This window comes from Rousettus aegyptiacus, unplaced genomic scaffold (assembly GCF_014176215.1).
Source record: "Rousettus aegyptiacus isolate mRouAeg1 unplaced genomic scaffold, mRouAeg1.p scaffold_m13_p_3, whole genome shotgun sequence".
In the NCBI taxonomy this organism is placed as follows: domain Eukaryota; kingdom Metazoa; phylum Chordata; class Mammalia; order Chiroptera; family Pteropodidae; genus Rousettus; species Rousettus aegyptiacus.
In genome coordinates, this window is record NW_023416306.1 from 49,975,501 (window position 1) to 49,997,948 (window position 22,448).

Consider the following 22,448-nt stretch of genomic DNA (forward strand, 5'->3'; position numbering starts at 1 on the left):
AAGGAGACTAGAGTGAACCACTCTGTGTTTGATTATAGTCATATTTTTCTGTATGTAAAAACTTGGATATATATAAAGAAATATATAGAGATAGATGTGTGTATATGGGTTATATAGGAACATAATATTTTCTACCATGCTTGCTGAGAGGACTTAAAAGCAGTGACCACACTAGCAATAAGCATCTTGTTTTCTAAATACTGTTCTCTAATAAAATTAAACAGAAGTCTCTGGAAAAATGGCTAATTCTAGGGCAAGGACAGCAAAAGTACTGTATGACCCTGTAGACTGTCTTGTTGTAGTGCCAGAAACTGGATGTTCAGTTATTCCAGCACCATTTGTTGAAAAGACCATTTGTTCTCCATTGAGTTGCCTTCATTCCTTCATTAAAGGTCACTTGATTTATGTGGGCGTTTTCTGGGCTCTCTACTGTTACATTGATCTATTTTCTATTTGTTTGCCAATACTACTCTACCTTCATTATTGTATATAGGAAGCCTTGAAGTTGGGTAATGTCAGTCCTTCGACTTAGTTCCCCTTCAGTATTGAGTAGGACATTGTGGATATTTTGCCTTTCCATCTAGACTTTATAATCAGTCTGCTGCTATCTCTAAAATAATTTGCTGTGATTTAGGTAGAGATGGTATTGACTTTGTGAATCAAGTTGGGAAGAACTGACAATTTGGCAGTGTTGAGCCTTTCTATTGATGAACTTGGAATATCTTTCTATTTAGGTCTTTTTGTTCATCAAAATTTACGATTTTTCGTGTAGCTCTCTTACATATTTTGTTGGATTATTTTTTTGTTGCTAATGCAAATGGTATTGTGGTTTTAATTCCAAATTCCACTTGTTAATTGCTAGTATGTAGAAAAGCAATAGATTTTTATATATTAACATTATATTCTACAACCTTTCTATAATCGCTTATTTCCACAAATTTTTTAAAAGCCGACTCTTTTAAATTTTCTGTAGAGGCAGTTGTGTTATCTGTGTACAGAGGCAGTTGTATTTCTTTCTTCCCAATGTGTATATCTTTTATTTCCTTTTCTTGTCTTACCATATGCATTAGGTAAGATTTCCAGTATGAATTTGAAAAGGAGTGGTGAGAGGGGATGACCTTCACTTGTTCTGATCTTAGCAGGAAAGCTTGTTTCTTACCAGCAAGTATGTTAGTTGTAGTTTTTTGTAGGTGTTGTTTGTCAAGTTGAGGAAATTCCCCTTTACTCCTAGTTCACTGAGAGTTTTTATCATGAATGGGTGTTGGGTTTTATTAAATTATTTTTCTACATCTATTGATAGGATCATGTGATTTTTCTTATTTAGCCTCTTAATGTGATAGATTACATTAATATTCAAATGTCGGCCATTCTTACATACTTGGAAATAAATACACTTGGCTGTATTGTATAATTCTTTTGGATTAGATTTGCTAACATTTTGTTGAGACTTTTTACACCTATGTTCATGAGAGATTGGACTATTGTTTTATTTTCTTGTTATATCTTTGTCCAGTGTTAGTATTAGGTTGATGCTGGCCTCTTAGGATGTATTCTTTCAGCTTCTATTTCCAGAAGATATTATAGAGAATTCATATAATTTCTCAAATGTTGGGTAGAATTTACCAGTGAACCCATCTGGACCTGTTTCTTTCTGATTTTTGATAGTTATTATCAGTTCAATTTCTTTAATAGATATAGGCCTATTTAGACTGTCTTGTTCTTTTTAGTTAATTTGCTTGGACTAATTAAAGCTGATGGTTTAATATTAGATTATGTTATCTTTTATTACACTTTTAGAATTCTTAAAATAGTTTCAGAGTACTCTATGATAAATTATCTTGAATTTGTTTGTATATACTCTTATGAGATACTAATAAAACATTACTGTTTCTTTCCAGCCTAGTGTGTTAATTGTAACCTACAAGGAACCTGCAAAATCATCTTCTCAGTTTGGATCCTACAAGGAAGCCGAATGGAGACCAGATAGTAAAATGATAGCTGTGTCAGTAAGTAGATTTTTCAACTTTGTTAGTCTTTTCTTATGAAATCATTAGATTGCATTTAAACTTGATTCTTATAGATGACTTCCTTTCAGTCTTTCACACCCATTAGCATGTATCTTCTGTGATAGGAATTGCTACATCAAGTCTTTTATTCAGTTATTCCTACTATATCTTCTTTCTTAATTCTTCTACTGCTTCCCATTTCTAAGTGTAGTGTCTGTATCCTTTTCTGTTTATTCTTCTCACTTTACAGTTTTTTCTTTTAATTCTAATCCAGATTTTTTAAGCTTTCCTCTAAAATTCACACAGTCCTCCCAGATTTAAGTCCTGCCCTCCATTCCTGAGGATGTCCCACAAAAATGATAAACTTTATGTGTTTATATCATACTACATTCTCATCTGCATTTGGATCTATTTCTGCGTTTCTTCTCTTTTCCTTTAATATACATAGATCTGGTTAATTTTACATTTTCAATTTATGTTTTGTCTCTGTCATCTCTTGAACTGTCACCATCACCTAATTTGAATTATCAATAATATATATGTAAGTACTTTTATAATCAGTTTATGTGGATCATCTCATTTAATCTTTAAATCAACACTTTGGAGTAGATAATACTATTCTTCATAATAGATGAGTATATTGAGGTTTTGAGAAATTAAGTTTTATCCAGAGTTACACAGATAGTATATAACGAAGAGAAGGGATTTAAACTTAGGTACTCAGATTCTATTTAACTACCACATTGACTTAGCTATTTTTTGTTTTTTGGTAGTTCATCCTACATAATACTCATTGGGTTAATCATCTGAAAATGTACCACCTGGTCAAAAATACTGAATAGTTTTTCACTTTCTGCAGCAAGAGTCTTGCAGACTACCAGCTGTACACCAGATCTACCCTGTTGCCTGTTTGTTTATGGACCATGAACTAAGAGTAGTTTTATGAAACTACTTTGAAAAAAATCAAAGAAGAATAATATTTTTGACACTTGAAAATTATATGAAATTTAATTTGACACTTGAAAATTAAATTTATGTGCATTAAATTCATTATTCATAAATAATTTTTCTTGGTGTATGAAAATGCTAATTTATTTAACCTATTGTCTGTTGTTGCTTTCAGGCTGTAACAGCTGACTTGAGTAGTCCTGCCAGTGACCTTATGTGGCAGTTCCACTCTTGACTCTCCTGCTTAGTACGCTATAAGCTACAGTAACACATATATACATATAGTGTTTCAGGTGCCATGCATATCTCCATACTGTTACATTTTATATTATTTTTATTACTAATACATACCTATTATATCAAAAGAATAATAATAGATTTTGAATATCCTGCTTTTAAAGCACTTCGGAATGTGGATTATTTTAATATTGAATTAGATGGCAAAATGTGGTGTTTATTATGCAGTCACTGTAGTGAAGCTACAAGAATACAATATGTGTTGACATTATCCTACTTAGTTAAGTATAACCACTATTCACAACTCACTGAAATTAATAGTGGGAAAAATTAGAAAATTTAAAAGGGAATATCTCATCATGCTAGAATTTCTTCACAAAAAATAGTAAATGAAAATGAAGGTGCAACCAAAGTAAGTTGGCTTCGTTCTTGATGAATTGACAAATGTTAAATATAGTACTGCTCAGTTTCTTTGAATAGTCAGTGCAGAGTGTGAAATGACTGAGAATTTCTCCATATGATATAGCTCATGTGGAACAACTTCAAATGTAAAGATTTTCAAAGAAATTGAGAAAACACTAATTTAGTAAAACCTGAAGTAGAATCTACCAAAATGTGTTTTAACTTATGATGGTAAAAATATGTGTGGAACAGAAAAACACTTGTTTAGTTGGACAGATTTATAAAGCTTATGCACGTGTAAGCATTTAAAGTCTGTGGTAACTTTAAGTTTTTGTCAGAAAATAACTAAATATCCTGACTTGCCTAAACCCACAACTGTTTGATGGTTTAGCAGTCAGTGGTAAAGGTTTATCGTGAATTTTTTGAGTTCAGGGCTGAGATAGAAATTTTTTGAACTTCAAGAACCACCCTCAGCTACTTATTAGGCACTCAGTGACTTTGAAGGGTAGCTTTTGCCGCATATTTGTTAATGTTACCTAATGAATCATTCTAAAACTATAAAGCAAAAACAGTGCTTATATATTAAATTTACATATGGTAAAGTTATTTTGATGACAGCTAATGTCGTTTGAATCATAGTCATGTCAGGCTTTTTTTTTTTTTTTAACATTTATACTGCTGTCAGAAGTTAAGACAAAAGAAATAAGATCTCTATTTCTGACAAAAATTAGCAGTAGATATATTCTATTTGCTCAAACCATACCATTTTTCAGACCTTGAAGCAAAGTGCAAAATAAGTTTCCAAATTTCCAAATCTATTTAATTGTACAATTGAGTAGCATTCCACATAACCTATAACCTTCAGTTGGAAGTGATTAATTTACAATGTATGGACATATTAAAAAGCAAACAGAAGAATCTAGTAGACTTCTATAATTGCCTACTAAGTGCTGCATTTATTCAGTTAAAATTATATGTTCATGGATTGATATCAGTATTTGGCAGTACTTGTATAAAAAGACATTTTCAAATTTGAGGTAGGTAAAATCTCATTATAGACCAGCAGTAGTAGAGAAAACTTGGCAATTAGTTTTGATGATAGGGGACACTAACTTTAAACCCCAATTAAGCCAGAATGTTATCCTCTTAAAAAGAATTTCATTATCTTTCATGGATGTATATTACAAAGAAAGAGTGTGCTCAGCTTTCATTAATATTATATTTAGAATTTGGTAACAATAAAATTTATGAAAGTTTTTTTTTCTCCTCTGTATTATTCCTTTTTTGTTTATCCTTATTTCTGATGCTTTGACATCTTGGGGCCTTGCCAACTCTAGAGACTGCCCCTCCCAGGGCTAGCCAGTTCCCAGAGATAGTAAAGGACTCATCTGCTAGTGAGTCCTTGTATCTTTCATATACAAGCCAACAAATCCATAGCTCAAACCCCCAGCGACCTCCATTATGGAGCTTTTGTACTCTGCTCCACTATTCTTCTGCACTAATCACCCCAGGGCTAGGTACCAGATAACTAGAGACAGTCCCTACACCCCAGTAAAGGGGAAAGAGAAGATAATAAAAACAATTGACTGTTTTTGTCCTGTCCTGTATTCTTGTTTTTTTTGTTTCTTTCTTTTTTTTTTTTACTCATTATTTGCAAACCTCCTGAATTTGTCCTCCAAGTCTCTTACTGACTTTCAGTAATCATTTTATCTTTATGTTCTGTATCATGAGATTGTTTCTATTTAATCTTCTGGAATAAAAAGTTCAGCTCCAGTAAAGGATTATTCTTTATTAGTTCATCTGTTGAATTTTTTAATTAGGAAATACTTAGCTCTGGAAAGTCTTCTTTATATTCTAATAGTATCTCCTGAAAGTCCTGAATATTTTTTCCTTAATTTACTTGCACTCCTATTTCTCATCTATGTGGCTTATTAGTAGGATCCATATATTTTAGCTATTTAGTTTGGTCTTTCATTATAAAGTTACTTAGCTTTTTCTGTAAATGATATTTTCATTTTTTGTGTTCTGTTAGCACCTATAGAGATTAGAGTTTCATGTGGGTCTCCCTGGTAATGCAAACCAGCACATGTTAGCTAAAATGTCAGTTTGCAGAGGCAAACAGCTCACAAACTTTTATCCTCTGTTGAAATTTAGGATGAGTCTCCTCTACTCCCAGTTGGTTTCTCCAAGTGGAAGGACGTTAAGCTGAAGGCTTCTTCAAACTATGAGGTCTGGGAGCAATTCAGTTTACCAGTGCAACCATTGTTCTAAGCTTGCCGAAGTCATCAGGGTTATGTGGGCAGCCCTGTCAAGGTCCACTTCTGGGAGCATTCACATTTAGTCCTTTTCTGAGGGGAACCATGGGTTTCTGCTTTTTTAGCTTGCTTAGGTAACTGAAATCCCAGGTCTTGGTGCAAAGCCTCGAGGGACCCTCTGCCTAGTCTTTCAGCACCTAATCTCTCCCAAGAGAACTCAGGTGATCTTGATAACTCTAACAGCATCCCCCAGGCCTATTCAGCACATGTTTTGGTAGTTGGACTCTGAGAGAAGGAGAAGGTTTGGAATGTCGGCTCAGTCTATCCAACTTACCTGAATCCAGAAACTAACTTAAAGTATACCATTTCTTCCTGTTCAACTTTTTATTTGCCTCTGCCTGCAAGAGGTTATTTTTTTTTCATTTCTTACATTATAATGTAGACTAATTCAGATGGAGAATAGTTAGTTATATGGTAATAATTTGGAAAGGCCACTGAGTTTTTCATATTAATAAGGCAATCACTCTTCTTAGCAAATAACCATTTATAATAAAAGATAATCTATCAAGGTGCATTTGACAATAATATTAAAGAATTGTGTATTATGGAAGGGTACTGGATAAGTGAATTTTCCTGGTAACCAAAGTATAATTGGATTCTGAAGCTTTACTAATTTTGATGGTCCTTTTCCTCAGATGTATTGTACGTTTTCTTAGCCTCTTCCAAGAAGTATATTAATTATGAATTAACTATTTACTTGAGGATTCAGAGTTATGGCAATAAAGGTTTTTGTTGTCTACTATGTGCTAGGCACTATTGTGAGTGCTTTATGTGTATTAAAATTAATTTAAATTTGTAACCCTCCTCTGCATATAGGTAATTTTATTATTTCTGTCATACAGTTGAGCAAAGAGAGGTTAAGTAACCCACCCAAGATTACATAGATACTATGTACCTTAGATCACATTGCTAGTGATAGAATTCTAACCCATGAAGCCTGGTTCTAGAGTTCTAAAGTCTTACTAGTATTGCTTCACCTCCTTTCACGATTAGCACGGTTATTTAATCCTACTAGCTATTGTGAAATAAAGCTGAATCTAGGAGATACTTTGAAACTTGCTTTTATAAAGTCATTGATTGAATGTGTAGGCAAAGGTATAAAATTGTATGATCTGTAGAACAATACAGCATAACTTTTTCTGCAAATTATTAATTAAAAGCTAAAGCGGCTATTCCCATGTAATTTTCTTACTGTGTGACCTCCCCACCCAAGTATCGTCACTGTGTACTCTGACATGTCAGTTATATACAAAACTTTATTTCTGTATCACCAACAGAATCATAGTTACCTTTTTATCAACTTGTACCTTTAAAAATAAATCTCACTGACACTTTTTTAATGGAGTATAGGAAAGAAAATCCTTTACCGTTTTAAGAATTGGTTCATACTGTTTGGGAGAATGTTATCTCTAATTATCAGAAATAGAGTATCATTTTTATAGACATGATACCAGGCCATAATTATCCCAAATATTTTTCTAAATTTTAGACAATAGATATCCAGGTGCAAGGAACATAAAAATGATTTTAAGTACTGTCTTAATTTTAAGACTTTCGGTGTATGTTTGTGTATCTGTAAGTATTTTTATTGTTACCTTGCTTATAATAGGAAAACAACTCTGGAGTCCTTTGATTCTTTATTCCCATCTCGTCATCAATATATTACTAAGTCTTGTCTATACTGCCATCCTCTTTTTATTCTCATTCTGTTACCTTAGTGTAGGCTATTTTATATTTTGTCTAGATTGCCTGGAACTCAAAACTTTAGCTATTTTTTTGTTCACTTGAAATGCTTCTTAACTATGCACAGCTAAGTCATGGTTTTTATGTTATTCTTATTTCATACCTTTCATTGGCTTCCAGGTGCATATAAAATGTGTTCAAACTGCTTAGCCTAGTATTCAGGGCCTCCTGTGATCTGGCCTAAACCTGCCATTCCAACTTTGTTTTCCACTGCTACCTTTAATATTCATCTTCACACCCAACTAAATAATTTTTTGCCGCAACCTGAGAGTTAGTGTAACATGAATTGGAATGTAATTTATTTGAGAATAAGGGAAAGGTGTCAGTTTAATTTAGAGTTTTTGTTGTTCCATTGTGATTTTTTTCCTCCCGGCATGTTAATGTATTAAGTTACCAGTTTACGGCTGGAAGCAGAGTATTGTAATAGAGTGGAATATAGCAAGTTGCAGAGGAATGCAGTACTGTACACAGTACCCATTCATTGCACTTTTTTCTTTCATCTTGCTGTGACCAAACTCTTTTGGAAGTGATTATTATGTGATTCTCCTGGATCTCTGAATTTTACTCTTATCTCAAAACATGGCATCTTTAACTGTTTCTTCAATTTTACTATTTTTGTTAGGATTATTATTTTTCATGTTTATTATTTATTGAATCATTATCTTCAAATCTTAGTGGCTCAAAAAAAAAATTTGTGTACTCTCATTCTGTGATTTGCTCTGGGTTTGGTCAAACAGTTTTTCTACTGTTTTCGCCTGCAGTCACTGATGTTGCTGCAGTCATTTGACAACCCCACTGGTCCTTGATAGTCCAAAGATGTTCTCAGTTACATGTCTGGTAGCTGGCAGGAGCTGTCCGCCTTGGTTTTCTTTGTGATCTTTTATTCTCCAGTAGGTTAGATGAAGCTTTTTTATGTTCTGGTAGAAGCTTTTTCAAGAGAGTAAAAGTTTCCTCTATAAGTCCAGTCACCACTTCCATTTATTTTTTCCAAGTAGTTTTATTGAGGTACAGTTGGTATACAACAAACTTCATATGTTTGAAGTGTACCATTGGATAAGTTTTGAAACTGTCGCTATAATCAAGAGAGTGAACAGATCTATCATCCCCACAAGTTTTCTTGTACCCTTTTGTAATTCCTCCTTTCTACTATGATCCATCTCCCTTTTTGTATTCTCTTTTCTGTTCCATGATGTATTTGTCTATGTCAGTACAGCATCATTTTGATTACTGGAGTTTCATAATTTTAAAATGACATAGTGTTAGTTTTCCAACTTTTTTCTTTGTTTTCAAAGTTGCTTTACTTTTGTAGGATCTTTTATTTCCATATGAATTTTAGAATCACCTTGTCAGTTTCAACAAAAATGTCTACCAAGATTTCGATTGTGTTGAATCTGTGGATCATTTGGGGTGAGTTGTCATCTTAGCAACACTGAATCTTCAGACCCATAAACAAGATATATCATTTCATTTATTTAGATATTTTCAATTCCAGCAGTGTTTTGTTATCATTATCTAGGTATTTCACATCATTTGTCATATTTATCCCTACTTCATATTTTTGATGCTATTGAAAATAATTTTCTGATTATTCATTGTTCATTACTAGTATTAGAAATGCAGGTGATTTTTCTTTATTGACCTTGTATCTTGCAACCATGCTAAACTCACTTATTCTAGTAGGGTTTTTTGGTAGATCTCATCACATTTTCTTCATAGACGATGATGGCAAAAGACAGTTTGGCTTTTTGCTTTTCTATCTGCATACCTTTTATTTACTTTTCTTACCTGATTTTACTAAACAGTCCAGTACAGTGTTGAATAGGAAGAAAGCATTCAGTCTTTTACCATTAAGCATGATATTATCATAAATATTTTGTAGATCTCTTTTTCAATTTGTGGAATTTCCCCGTCTCTTGCTAATTTCCTGAGTTTTTAATCAGGAGTGTTATTTGGATTTTGTCAGTGCCTTTTCAGCATTTATTGAGACTATCATAGTTTTTCCTTTTTAGTTTATTAATATGATTAATTAAATGTATTAATTTTGAATGTTAACCCCATTTAGTTGTGATTTATTATCCTAATTGTATGTTATTAGATTTAATTTGCTAAAGTTTTATTTAGACATTTGACATCTATGTTAATAAGGGATATTGGCCTGTGGTTTCTTATAATGTCTTTGTCTGATTTTGGTATGAGGAAAATGCTGGCTTCATAAAATGTGATGGGATGTGTTCTCTCCTCTTTAGTTTTCTAGAAGATTTTGTGTTGAATAGATATTATTTCTTTTTTAAATATTTGGTGGAATTCACCAGTGATGCCATCTGAGGCTAGTTTTATTCATAGTTAGGATTTTAATTGAAATTTCAGTTTCTTTAAAAGATATAGGCCTATGCAGGATACTTATTTCTTTTCAGTGAACTGTTTGTGTCTTCAAGGAATTTGTCCATTTCATCCAGGTTGTCAGCTTATTGTCATATAAAGTTATTCATAGTACTCCCTTATTATTTTGATATCTGTAGAATCTGTAGTGATGTCAGCTCTCTCATATCTGATAGTGGTTATCTTTATTTCCTGGTCAGTATGACTACGGGTAGTTTTCTTGAATAGTTTTTTCACATGCATTTATTATCAATTTTAATGATCTTTTAAAAAAAAAAAAACCCTGATTTTAGTTTCATTGATTTTAATTTTCTATTTCATTGATTTCCTCCTGCTCTCTATTATCTTCTCTTTTTTTTTTTTTAATTTGCTTATTTTGGGTTTCATTTGCTTATCTGTTTCTAGTGGAAGCTGAGGTCATCGATTTGTGTGTGTGTGTTTTTTTAATATAGGTATTTAAAGCTATAACTTTCCCTTTAAGTACTGCTGTAGCAACACCCCACAAATTTTACCCTGCCATATATATACATTTTTAAATTTCCCATTGGAATTCTTTTTTGATCCATTGGTTATTTAGAAGCATATTCTTTAGCTTCAAAATATTTAAGGGTTTTCCAGAAATCTTCTGTTATCAGTTTCTAATTTAATTCTACTGGGGTCAAGGAACATGTATTGTAGACATTTTATTTTTATATATGGTCAAACCCCAGCATACATTGCTTTTATTCTAGTTTAAAAAGTTATCTTTTAAAGAAATTTCATCAAAACAAATTAAATTTAATATAACTATTTTTTCTGTCTCCTATCCCTATCCTTTGGGGACTGTTTATATATATAGTAGACCACTTGTAGTGGTCCCACAATTCACTGATGCTCTGTTAGTTTTATTTTGTTCTTTTTTTGTGTGTTTCATTGTGATGAACAATTTTTATTGCTATGTTTTCATGACCAGTAAGCTTTTCATTTGCAATGTCTATTCTGCCATTAATTCCATCCAGTGTATTTTTTATCTTAGTTTAGTTATCTCTAGAGCTTGGTTCGGGTTTTCTACATTTCCTGACTTTTTGACCACATGGAATATAGTTATAACTGTTCCAGTGCTCTTGTGTGCTAATTCTAACACCTGACTGAATTCTGGATCATTTTTGATTGGTTGATTTTTCTCCTCATTATGTCTTCGTTTTTCTGCCTATCTGCAGGTGTGATAATCTTTGATTGGATGCCAGATACTGTGATTTTACTTTGTTGTGTGCTGGGTATTGTTGTAGTCCTATAAATCTGGAGTGCAGTTACGTTACTTGGAGACAGTTTGATATGTTCATGTCTTGTGTTATGCTTCGTTTTACAGGTTTGGAACAGTATTCAATCTAGAGCTAATTATTCTCCACTACCAAGGCAATACCTTTTTAGAGTTACCACAGGAACTACCTTCTAACCAATGCCCTGTAAACTATGAGTTTCTTCAGTTTTGCTGGTGAGACAGACTTTGTTCTCAGACTGTTGAAGAACCAGGCACTGTTCCCTTTACTAATCCTTTTGGTTTGTTTTCTCCCCTGTCTTGAGTAGTTTTATCACATGCATATGCTAATTGTTATTCCTGGATTCTTTCTCTGTGCAGCTCTTTCTTCTCTGGTACTTTTTCATATGAATTGTAGCTGCCTTTTCTTCCTGGACTCTCAGCTTCATGTCCTCAACTTGGGGGGTCTACCAAGCTCTGCCTCAGTTTCTCTTCTCAGTGCTGTGACCTGGAAACTTTCTCAAGGGTGTAAGATGGAGTTTGTCATAGAACTCACCTTAGTTGTTTCCCATTTCTCAGGGGTCACTGGCCTTCATTGTTTGATGTCAGTGTTTTCAAAATTATTGTTTCATATAGTTGGATAGGTTGTTGGTTTTTTTTTTTTCAAGTGAGAGCATAAATTGCCTTCAACTTAATCCATCTTTGTTGGAAACAAGTCTTTAAAATTAGTACTCTGGTGTAAAACAGTGTGATAGTATTACAAATAACAATTTTGATGAGTTTAATGTCGAATTATAATCATCTATTTTTGAGAGAGTGTGTGATTTACAGCTGTTTTTATTATTTCCCAATATTTTCATGATGTGAATGTACAAAGTCTGAAAGATTATACAAAAATGTTAGATCATTATCATAGTAATATGATTTAGGATGATTTATGTATTTGAACATGTACAATACAGAAATAAAACTAAAAACACTATTTACAAACCACTGTAAAGAACTAAAAAAGTGCAAGTCTGTTATTTCAGCCTCATTTGAAGTCTGACATGACAGTGTGTTGGGATAGAACATATACCTCTAAATCAAGTCCTTATCTTGTAAATTATTATAGAAATCTTTGTGATAGATCATTTAGGTCACTGGAGCCAGATGCATAAATCTGTTTAGTTTGTTATAATTAAAATGGTGTATCCTAAGGAAGAAATGCATTATAAGTTGGAATTCTGAAGTATGTGGTGAATTCATGTGCAGTAGAAGCATTGGATAATGGTAGAAGAAGATATTGGGATTGCTCCCTACCGGTGAAGTGTTAGTTGTATTTAACAGTTGATTTGCCTCATGACACAGTTGATTTAAGTTATTTCTGTTTACAGAAAATTACTATTTATAGTATATATGTCATGCATCAATTATAAAATAATTTTTAAAAATATGTTTAATTTGAGGTAGCAAGGAAAATCTTTTCAAATGCCATTTACAAAGCAAAATGCAGACAAGCAGTTAATAATAACAACAACATCAACAACCACCACCAGCACCTCCAGATTTCAAAATCTTTTTAAAATGTGGAATTAGCTAGGGTAGTTTGCATGGTTTTTAAAATCTCCATTTCTAGGTTTGCAATTGAAAAAAAAATGATGTTAAACTTTAATATTCATACCTCTCTGGCTGAATTTTTGTTGAATTATCAAAGTCCTTTTAGAATATTGTTTGTAGTTATTTTTCTTCTAAGTGGCATTACTAGAGACAAGTCTGTCTGTTCCATCCTCTATTTAAGTAATGATTTCTTTCTATTATCCTCTTTATAGCCTTTATACTTATGTATCTATAACCCTGATTCATGGATATACAAAAGAAAGGGACATGAAGACTTGTCACTTAAGTTCTCTAAAGAAATTATTGGACCACTGTGATTCAAGCCACATAATATAGCAGTATGCCTTGGAGAAAGGAAAAACTGAAGATATGGGATCATGACAGGAAAGATAACTCTTTGTTTTTTTCATTTACTTAGAAAAATTAGTTTAGTTTTGGTGTTTGTGTGTGTGCCTGTGCACATGCTGGAAGAATGTTTTGGGACTGTTACCTACAGATTAGGCAATAGTTATATGCTTATGTGCAGTATTTTGGGGTAGGAAGAGAAGGACCATCCTAACATTGCATAATAACAGACTTAATATAGTTATGTGAAAGTGCTACTTTTTAAAGATGGTTGTTTATTACCAGAACTTTTAAGATTGTTCTGTGGCAGGACTGTTTATAAAAATGTCAGTGATAAATGTCATTGAAATCTGGAAGTATATAGCATTTAATATACATGCAAAGGCATAGATACTTAGTAAAGAAATTGATACAGAATACCAAAATAGTAAATCAAGCTATTATTGTAATTTCATCTAGTTTACTATGTATATAAAATTTCTGAGTGCCAGTGCAAAACGATGCTGTATTTTCCTTGCCATTATAGTTTTCTAAGTACTTGTTAAAATTCTGAGTTTAATATTAGTATTCGATATTCTGTTGATGTTGAACTTTAAATCTTGAGTAACCGATATTCCGGACAGCATTTGTATGTTATTTGCCTAAGTACTAGACCATGTTATTTTACTTTTCTAGGCTATAAAAGGTAACAGTAGAATTTACAAATTTTAAGCAGTCACTAATCTGTGTAGGGGTCATGATATCTGTGAAACTTGATATGATTTGATTTGAATTAATTTTCCTTTTGATCCCATATTCTCCAGGTTAGAGGAATATAAAATTGCACATGAGAAATTAGAATGATAATCTTACTTGACAGAACCTTAGCCCTTTTCTTTTTGTATTCCAGTATGTCAAACTGGAGTTTCAGGATACATTATGAAATGCTAAAGTTTATAGCTTAAAAAACAAACAAACAAACCTGGCTTTGGTGAAGAAATTGAGTGTTTTCTCTGGCATCCTTTTAAGTGAAAAACAGAAAACCAGTAGTGGGAAGAAATCTTAAACTTTAAATAGTTTTTTTCAGTTTTTTTTTTTTTTTTTGGTTCTACTTTGGGCAAAAGCCTACCTTCTTCAAAAATGCTAAGAATTTAGTATTAGTATGAAAATAGTTTGGGCAAAATATTTGTCACTTCACTCTGTTATGCCTGAAAATGTTTGATTAGAAACAGCTAAATAACTTTCTATATTTAGATATATGTAAAATGATTGATTGAGCTTCACAACCAGAGATATGTGCCATTATCATTTAATGGAACTATTTGTTTTAATACAATTTATATTTTTAAAACATTTTGTTAACTTAGAGAATTTTGGAAATGGAAGATTTGCTCTGTTTTCCTTCTCTGTCTCTGGTATATTTTGTAGTAAGTCGGAGGCCAATTAATTGATTTTGAAATATTTAACTATGTTATTCTGAGTTTATACTATACAAACTTTGAGTCAAGAATTTCATCATACGATTACTATTTGGTAACATCATGGCTTTAAAAACTTGAAAAACTTATTTGCCATATTATTGCAGAATTCCAGAAGTTCTGTATATTTTGCAAAATAATCATCTATTGAATAATTATTTTAAAATATTAATGTCTATAGTATGAACTGTTAATTTCAATGACATGTCTATGAAAAATTTTCAAAATATAAAAACTTTTCAAGGGTACACATGATGAGTTATATTAAACGTCATTTTTTTTATTTGTATAATTAGACTAGCTCTTCAGAAGAGGGTTGTTAAAAGTGAAGTGTTTTCAAAGTAAGAGTATGTAAAATTAAGATATAAGGTTATAGTCATAGCTTTGCTTTTTAATTTATGGTAAATGAAATTTGTCTTTCAGACGGCAAATGGCTACATCTTGTTTTTTCATATTACATCTACAAGAGGGGACAAATACCTTTATGAACCAGTGTATCCCAAGTAAGTTTGTCTTTCATTCTTTTAATATTTGGTTTGTGTACTTTTTATTCACAAAAACATTACAATTCTGTGTTGTCTGAAGTAGTTAAAAATGTTGTCTGAAGTGGTTAAAATAATCTAAGTCAACATTTTCAAAATAGTGCTTCAGAAATTACCAGGTCTTTGAACTGTCATTAGTTGAATAAAGAATTGTCATTAAATAATTTTGAGAACCTTGGATGAATGTACTATACTCCTTCTTAGACATTCAGAATTAATACACTCCAGATCTAGCATTTTCCAATACTGATCATGGAGGAGCTAAGTGATCATGAAGGGAAGAAATGAAATGTCAGTAAGCTGAAAGGGCACTCTTTCTTGTGTATTTTTTTGTATGTAGATAGAAAAAATATATACAGTGGTTGGAATTTTGGGGAACATGGACTTTTGATCTTTAAACTATATTGTTCTATATATTTTTCACTGTTTTTTCTTTACTTTTTAAAAACCTTACTTTTGAAATAAACATTTTATTGAAAGAACTTTTGAAATAAAGGAACATGTTTTAAATCATAACATCTTTTTACAAAAAGATTAAGCCATTAAACCTGTATGAAAATATAAATGAATTTCACATTTCTAGATGGTGGAAGATGGTCGAAGTTTATTAGGTTGTAAGAAATTAAAGAGAAAATAGATTTCATTATATGAAAATTTCAGTTTCTGGGAATTAATAGGAAAAAAAAGAATAACATTAAAAGGGCAAGGAACAAACTGGGGGAAAAAATTGCAGTAAATAGGACCAAGGCTTACTATTTTTTATAAAGGAGTCATATATATTGCTAAGAAACACAAAGATTTAAAAATAGAAATAGGTAAAAAGTAAGCTCATAAAGGGAATTATAATTACTAGCAAACGCAAGAGAAACTTGTGTTAATTAGTAACTCAAACTAAACATTAGTAACCCAAAATGAAACATTAAATACAATTTTTAAAAAACTCTACACATTTCAGTATATAAGAATATTTGTGTTTTTTAAAATTATTGTTCAGTGCTAGTGCTAGAATAGTAAAATGTGTTCTTATATACTTCTGTTAGTAGATATGTACAAAGGTGTGATAATAGAGAATTGATTAAGTCCCTTGTGGTTTATTCTTCTCAAATAATATATTCATTAAATATAATGGCTCAGAAAATTTTATAAACTTGAGAACTGATCTTACAATGCCAAGAAACAAATCACAAAATTATATATGTAATATGATCACAATTTGTAAAAAAAAAAGAATCCTCTAAAGAAAAAAGCAAGAACTATATATATAATTGTTGCTTATGAATGCCAGAACTGTATTGATTTTTCAAATTCTTTGAACTTTTGAATTTTCCAGAATTTTTTGATATGTATACATTATATTTAATGTGGTAAAAAACAAATCATGTATTTGAAAAATTAAAACAAAAAGTCGCAATAACACTTGTTAACATTCTTGAGAATACACTTTTGGGAAAGGCAATGTATGCCATGTAGAGTGTAGCTCAGGTTCCTTTATCATAAATTTTAAAGACCTATCTAGATTTTCCTTGATGGTGTATAGTCACTCATTTTTGTAATAAATATTGTGTTAATTGAGGTGTTCTGAGTTTTGAAAGTCTTTTGTAAAGTACAGAAATTCCCTTGATGGTGGAATTTAATTTGAGTATTTTTTCAATAAAAATCTTTAATACAAAAAACTTTTGGCATAGAAATTGTACAATTGTACTATTAAAATGGTATGAACATTGTGTAGGAAGTTGATGTATTTAGAAATTTAAAATTCATTTTTATGAGTGATATAAAGCTTTTATTTTCATACCAAGTGATAATTTTGTGAGCTTTTTGAAGAACTGTTATCAGTGTCTAAAATATCAATTTCCTTTGCATTTTGAACTACTACCTCTTAAACTCATTGTATTACTCAATTTAGACATCCTCCTGTAAATAAAAAGCAATAATCAGAATCATCTGAACTTAACTGGATTAATTTATACTACTGTAGGTGGACTGGGTAGGGCAGTAACATCTTTCAGCAGTGAAAAATATGTTTTCTGTATTTCAGCTGAACTAACATGATTTACATGTTTGCAGTGTTTTGGAATAGTATTTTGAGAATCACTTTTTGTGTTCCAGAAAGTTTTAAAAGGAATTTCTTGCCTTCTGATTCTGAGACTCCAGGGGACCTGGACTTAACTACATAGTAATAGTTCTGACAGTGCCTGAAGTTCATGCACTGTTTGTTTCTGTATGTAAGGCTAGAGAACTAATAAAGACCATTGTTTTTATTGTTAATTTGAGTATTCTTCCATATGTTATATTGAAGATTTTGGGTTTAAATACGTGAGCTCAGTGAAATGTGTATAACCTTAGAGCAGCATGAATAATGGTTAAAGGGATTGGCTTTGCATCAGATAGATCTGGAATTGAATGTCAGCTTTGCCTCTTTTCAGCTTTATAACTTCTGTTAAATTATTTAATACCTCCAAAACCTTTTTCCTCATCTATAGAATGAGATTAAACATAGTAATTATTTCATAGGCTTAAATGAGATCATGCATATTAAATGTTTAGGTAAATGCCTAGCCCGTGGGAAAATTAATAAAGGACAACTGCTATTATCAATATATTTTTTCCTTCACCAATTTTTTACTTTGTTTCTAAAATTTCAGTGATTTTCTATATTATATAAATTATGTATTATATATTAAGTGATTTGTAATTTTTTTTATATTTGACTTGCTAATAATGTGCTTTCCCCCCGCACCCCGAGTTTAACTTCTAATAACTGCTACACAAAAAAATTTTTTAAAAAATTTCTTATATGGAAATAGTTTTGCAGAACAGATTGGAGTCAGCCTGTTGTATATTTGTCTACTGGACTACGTTAAAAAATTTTTTAAAAATTATTTATTGGGGTAACATTGGTTAATATAATTATATAATTTTCAGGTGTACATTATCATTTGACATCTGTATATTCTATTGTGTGTTTACCACCCAAAGTCCAGTTTCCTTCAGTTACCATATATTTGATCCCCTTTACCCACTTCACCCTCCTCCTAAACCCTATATTTGACCCCCTTTACCCTGTCTACCTACCCCCTCCACTCTTATCCCACTAGTAACTACTAGTCTATAGTCTATATCCATGAGTATCTGTTTGTTTGTCCTGCTCATTTGTTCCTTTTAGGTTTATATCCGACATATGAGTGATATCATATTGTTTTCAACTTTTTCTGTCTGGCTTATTTTGCTTAGCCTGATGATCTCGAGGTCCATCCATATTGTCGCAAATGGCAGTATTTCATCTCTTCTTATGGCTGAGTAATATTCCATTGTATATATGTACCACAGCTTCTTTAGCCAATCATCTATCGTAGAACACTTCAGTTGCTTCCATGTCCTGGCCACTATGAATAATGCTCCTTTGAACATTGGTATGCAGATATCTTTTTGGATACGGGTTTTCAAGTCTTTGGGGGTAAATACCCAGTAGAAGGATTTCTGGATCATATGGTAGATCAATTCTTAGTTTTTCAAGGAACCTCCATACTGTTTTCCATAGAGGCTGTACCCATTTGCAGTCCCACCAGCAGTGTATGAGGGTTCCTTTTTCTCGGCATCCTCTCCAACATTTGTTATTACTTGTCCTGTTGAGGGTAGCTTTTCTAACAGGTGTGAGATGGCATCTCATTGTGGTTTTGATTTGCATTTCCCTAACAGCTAGCAATGTTGAGCATCTTTTCATATATTCTTAGGCCATTTGTATGTCCTCTAGGGAGAAGTGTCTGTTCAGGTCCATTTCCCCTTTTTTGATTTGATCATTTGTTTATTTGTTGTTATTGTTTCAGTTCCTTGTACATTTTGGATATTAGACCCTTATCAGGGGCATTGCTTGCAAATATATTTTCCCATTCGGATGGTTCTCTCTTTACCTTGTTGATGATTTCTTTTGCTGAGCAGAAGCTTTTTAATTTAATGTAGTCTCATTTATTTATTTCAGTTTTTAGTTGCCTTGCCTTTGAGGGCAAATTCATAAAATCTTCTTTAAGTCCAAGGTCCTTCAGTTTTGTTCCTATGTTTTCTTCTATGTATTTTATTGTTTCAGGTCTTATATTTAGGTCCTTAATCCATTTTGAGTTAATTTTGGTGTGTGGTGATAGACGACAGTCTAGTTTCATTCTTTTGCAGATGGCTTTCCACTTTTCTCAGCATGATTTATTGAAGAGGCTTTCCTTTCTCCACTGTAGGTTTTTGGGTTCTTTGTTGAAAATTATTTGCCTGTATAAATATAGATTTACTTCTAGACTTTCAATTCTGTTCCACTGGTCTGTGTGTCTGTTTTTTTGCCAGTACCATGCTGTTTGATTACTTTCTCTTTGTAGTATAATTTGAAGTCAGGCAGAGTGATTGATGCCTCCAGCCTTGTTCTTTTTTCTCAGGATAGCTTTGGCAATTCGGGGTCTTTTGTGCTTCCATGCAAATCTGATGATCTTTTGTTCTATTTCTTTAAAAAATGCCAAAGAGAATTTGATGGGGATTGCATTAAATCTGTATAATGCTTTAGGTAATATGGTCATTTTAACTATGTTGATTCTTCCAATCCAAGAACACGAAACATCTTTCCATTTCTTTGTATCTTCTTTGATTTCTTTTAATAGGGTCTTATAGTTTTCATTGTATAGGTCCTTCATATGTTTCGTTAAATTTATTCCTATGTATTTTATTCTTTTTTCTTTTTTTTTTTTTTTTTTTGCAATTGCAAAAGGAATTATTTTTTCCACTTTTTCTGACACTTCATTATTAGAGTATAGGAAAGCTATGGATTTTTGAACATTGATTTTGTATCCAGAGACTTTACTGCATTTGTTTATTGTTTCTAGTAGTGTTCTTGTGGAGTCTTTAGGGTTTTCTATATAGAGAATCATGTCATCCACAAATAGTGACAGTTTGATTTCTTTGTTTCCTATTTGGACGCATTTTTTATCTTTCTCTTGTCTGATTGCACTTGCTAGGACCTTGCCTTGTTCCTAATCTTACGGGGAAGGTTTTTAGTTTTTCACCATTAAGTATAATGTTGGCTGAGGGTTTGTCATAGATGGCCTTTATTATATTAAGGTATTTTCCTTCTATACCAATTTTGTGAAGTGTTTCGATCATAAATGGATGCTGTATCTTGTTGAAGGCTTTTTCTGTATCTACTGATATGATCGTATAATTCTTATATTTTAATTTGTTTATGTGATGTATCACATTAATCGATTTGTGTATGTTGAACCATCCCTGTGCCCCTTGGATGAAGCCCACTTGATTGTGGTGTATAATCTTTTTAATATGTTGCTGTATTTGGTTCTCTAGTATCTTATTTAGGATTTTTGCATTTGTGTTCTTGAGAGATATTGGTCTATAGTTTTCTTTTATGTTAACTTTGCCAGGTTTTGGTATCAGCATTGGCCTCATAAAATGAGTTGGGAAGTATTGCCTCCTCTTCGGGTTTTTGGAAGAGTTTGAGTAGGATATTAAATCTTCTCTGAATGTTTGATAGAATTCACTGGTGAAGCCATCTGGTTCTGGACTTTTACTTTTTGATGATTGGAGATATTTGATGATTGTTTTAATTTCCATGCTGTTAATCGTTCTATTTAGATTTTCCAGTTCTTAATTCAGTCTAAGAAGGTTGTGTTTTTCTAAGTACTGGTCCATTTCTTCTTAGTTATTAAATTTGGTGTTATATACTTTTTCATAGTATTCTTGTATAATCCTTTGTATTTCCGCGATGTCAGTTGTAATTTCCCCTCTTTCATCCTGATTTTGTTTATTTGTGTCCTTTCTCTTTTTTCTTTAGTGAGTCTAGCCAGGGGGTTGTCAGTTTTATTAACCTTCTCAAAGAACCAGCTCTTTGTTGCATTTATTTTTTCTATTTTTGTGTTTTCAATTTCTTTTATTTCTGCCCTAATTTTGACGATTTCTTTTCTCCTACTGACTTTAGGCTTCATTTGTTCTTCCTTTTCTAGTTTTTTTAAGATGAAGTGTTTAGGTTGCTTATTTGGGCTCGTTCTTGTTTCTGGAGTTAGGCCTGTAACGATATGAACTTTCTCCTCTTATGACTGCTTTTGCTTTTGGACTACTTTTTAGTTGGGTTACTCAGTCCAGTAAGTTTCTTGGTTTTTCTATATAATTGGAATAAAAATATTTTTTCTTCAGTTGTTTGGAGGATTATATGGGTTCAAGTTTTTAAAACCTGGAAAAAATAGTGGCTCATATATGGATTCAAGGAGAGTTTTTAAAGTTTTGACATTGCATCATCATTGTCATGTGTCATTGTAAACATTTATGCAGTTCAAGATGCTATTCTAAGCACTTTTTCAAACTCAGTTAATCTCTGTAGCAACCCTGTGAGGAAGTTAGGTACAATTATTATACAGACTTGAGCACAGAGAGGCAAGTAACTCATTCATAGTCACCACTAGTAAGTTGCATAGCCAGGTTTCAAACATAAGTGTTGTATCTTCAAAATTTGTGCTCTTAATCACCAATTCTGTATTGCCTGAGCCCTTTTTATACCCGTCTAGCCATCTACTACTTTAGGATTTATTTGGGGAATAAGGAGTCAAAAAAAGGAGAAATGATCTGGAGCAGTTTGTAATAGACCTAAAGAATAGAGGCATCGGAATTGAGGTCAGTAGTTAGTAGCCCTCTTCTTAATTATAGAACCTATTGTCTCTTGTTCCTCTATTCTAAATCTTATGAGTTCATCACATGAATTTTTCTAGAGTGTCTCAACTTCCCTGTATTATGTGACAGCTTCTTAAGCTCAGACTGCATATCGTTTTCCATTACACTCCATCTGAGAACAGGTCAGATGCCATCATAATCTTCCATACTTTCCATGTAACATTGTTTTTAGCATCCTTCTGGTTGATGTTGGAATCAGCCTTCAACACTGATGGCAGTCTTATTAAATGACTTTTTATGCCTCAAAGGTCATTTATTATTTGACTAAAAAATGTATTGCTTTTATCTTTTGTGTCTTTATAAATTCCATTCTATGTTAAACTATCCCTTTATGTTAGTTGTACAGACCAGTGGACAGACATCTCCACTGAAGGTCGTCTTGGCTTTTTCTTTTATGTCTTGGAAATTGCAGTGAAATTAATGAAGGAAGCTGTCAGGGATAAATCAGAAATAATTTGTGTTTAGCTTTAGAACATATTCATGTGTTTATGTTTAAATATGAGTTTAGTAGACCTTGGAACTTCAAA

General features: G+C 32.1%; 1 protein-coding gene across 2 annotated transcripts in view; it reads left to right on the forward strand.

Annotated features, from left to right (window-relative positions):
• Nucleotides 1-22,448, forward strand: part of RIC1 (RIC1 homolog, RAB6A GEF complex partner 1) — an 89,476-nt gene that overhangs the window by 17,938 nt on the left and 49,090 nt on the right. For both annotated transcript variants that reach the window (XM_016138366.2, XM_016138367.2), the window contains exons 2-3: nucleotides 1,899-2,006; nucleotides 15,092-15,171. In XM_016138366.2, coding sequence (XP_015993852.2) covers nucleotides 1,899-2,006; nucleotides 15,092-15,171 — 188 coding nt within the window. The remainder of the gene's footprint in view (nucleotides 1-1,898; nucleotides 2,007-15,091; nucleotides 15,172-22,448) is intronic.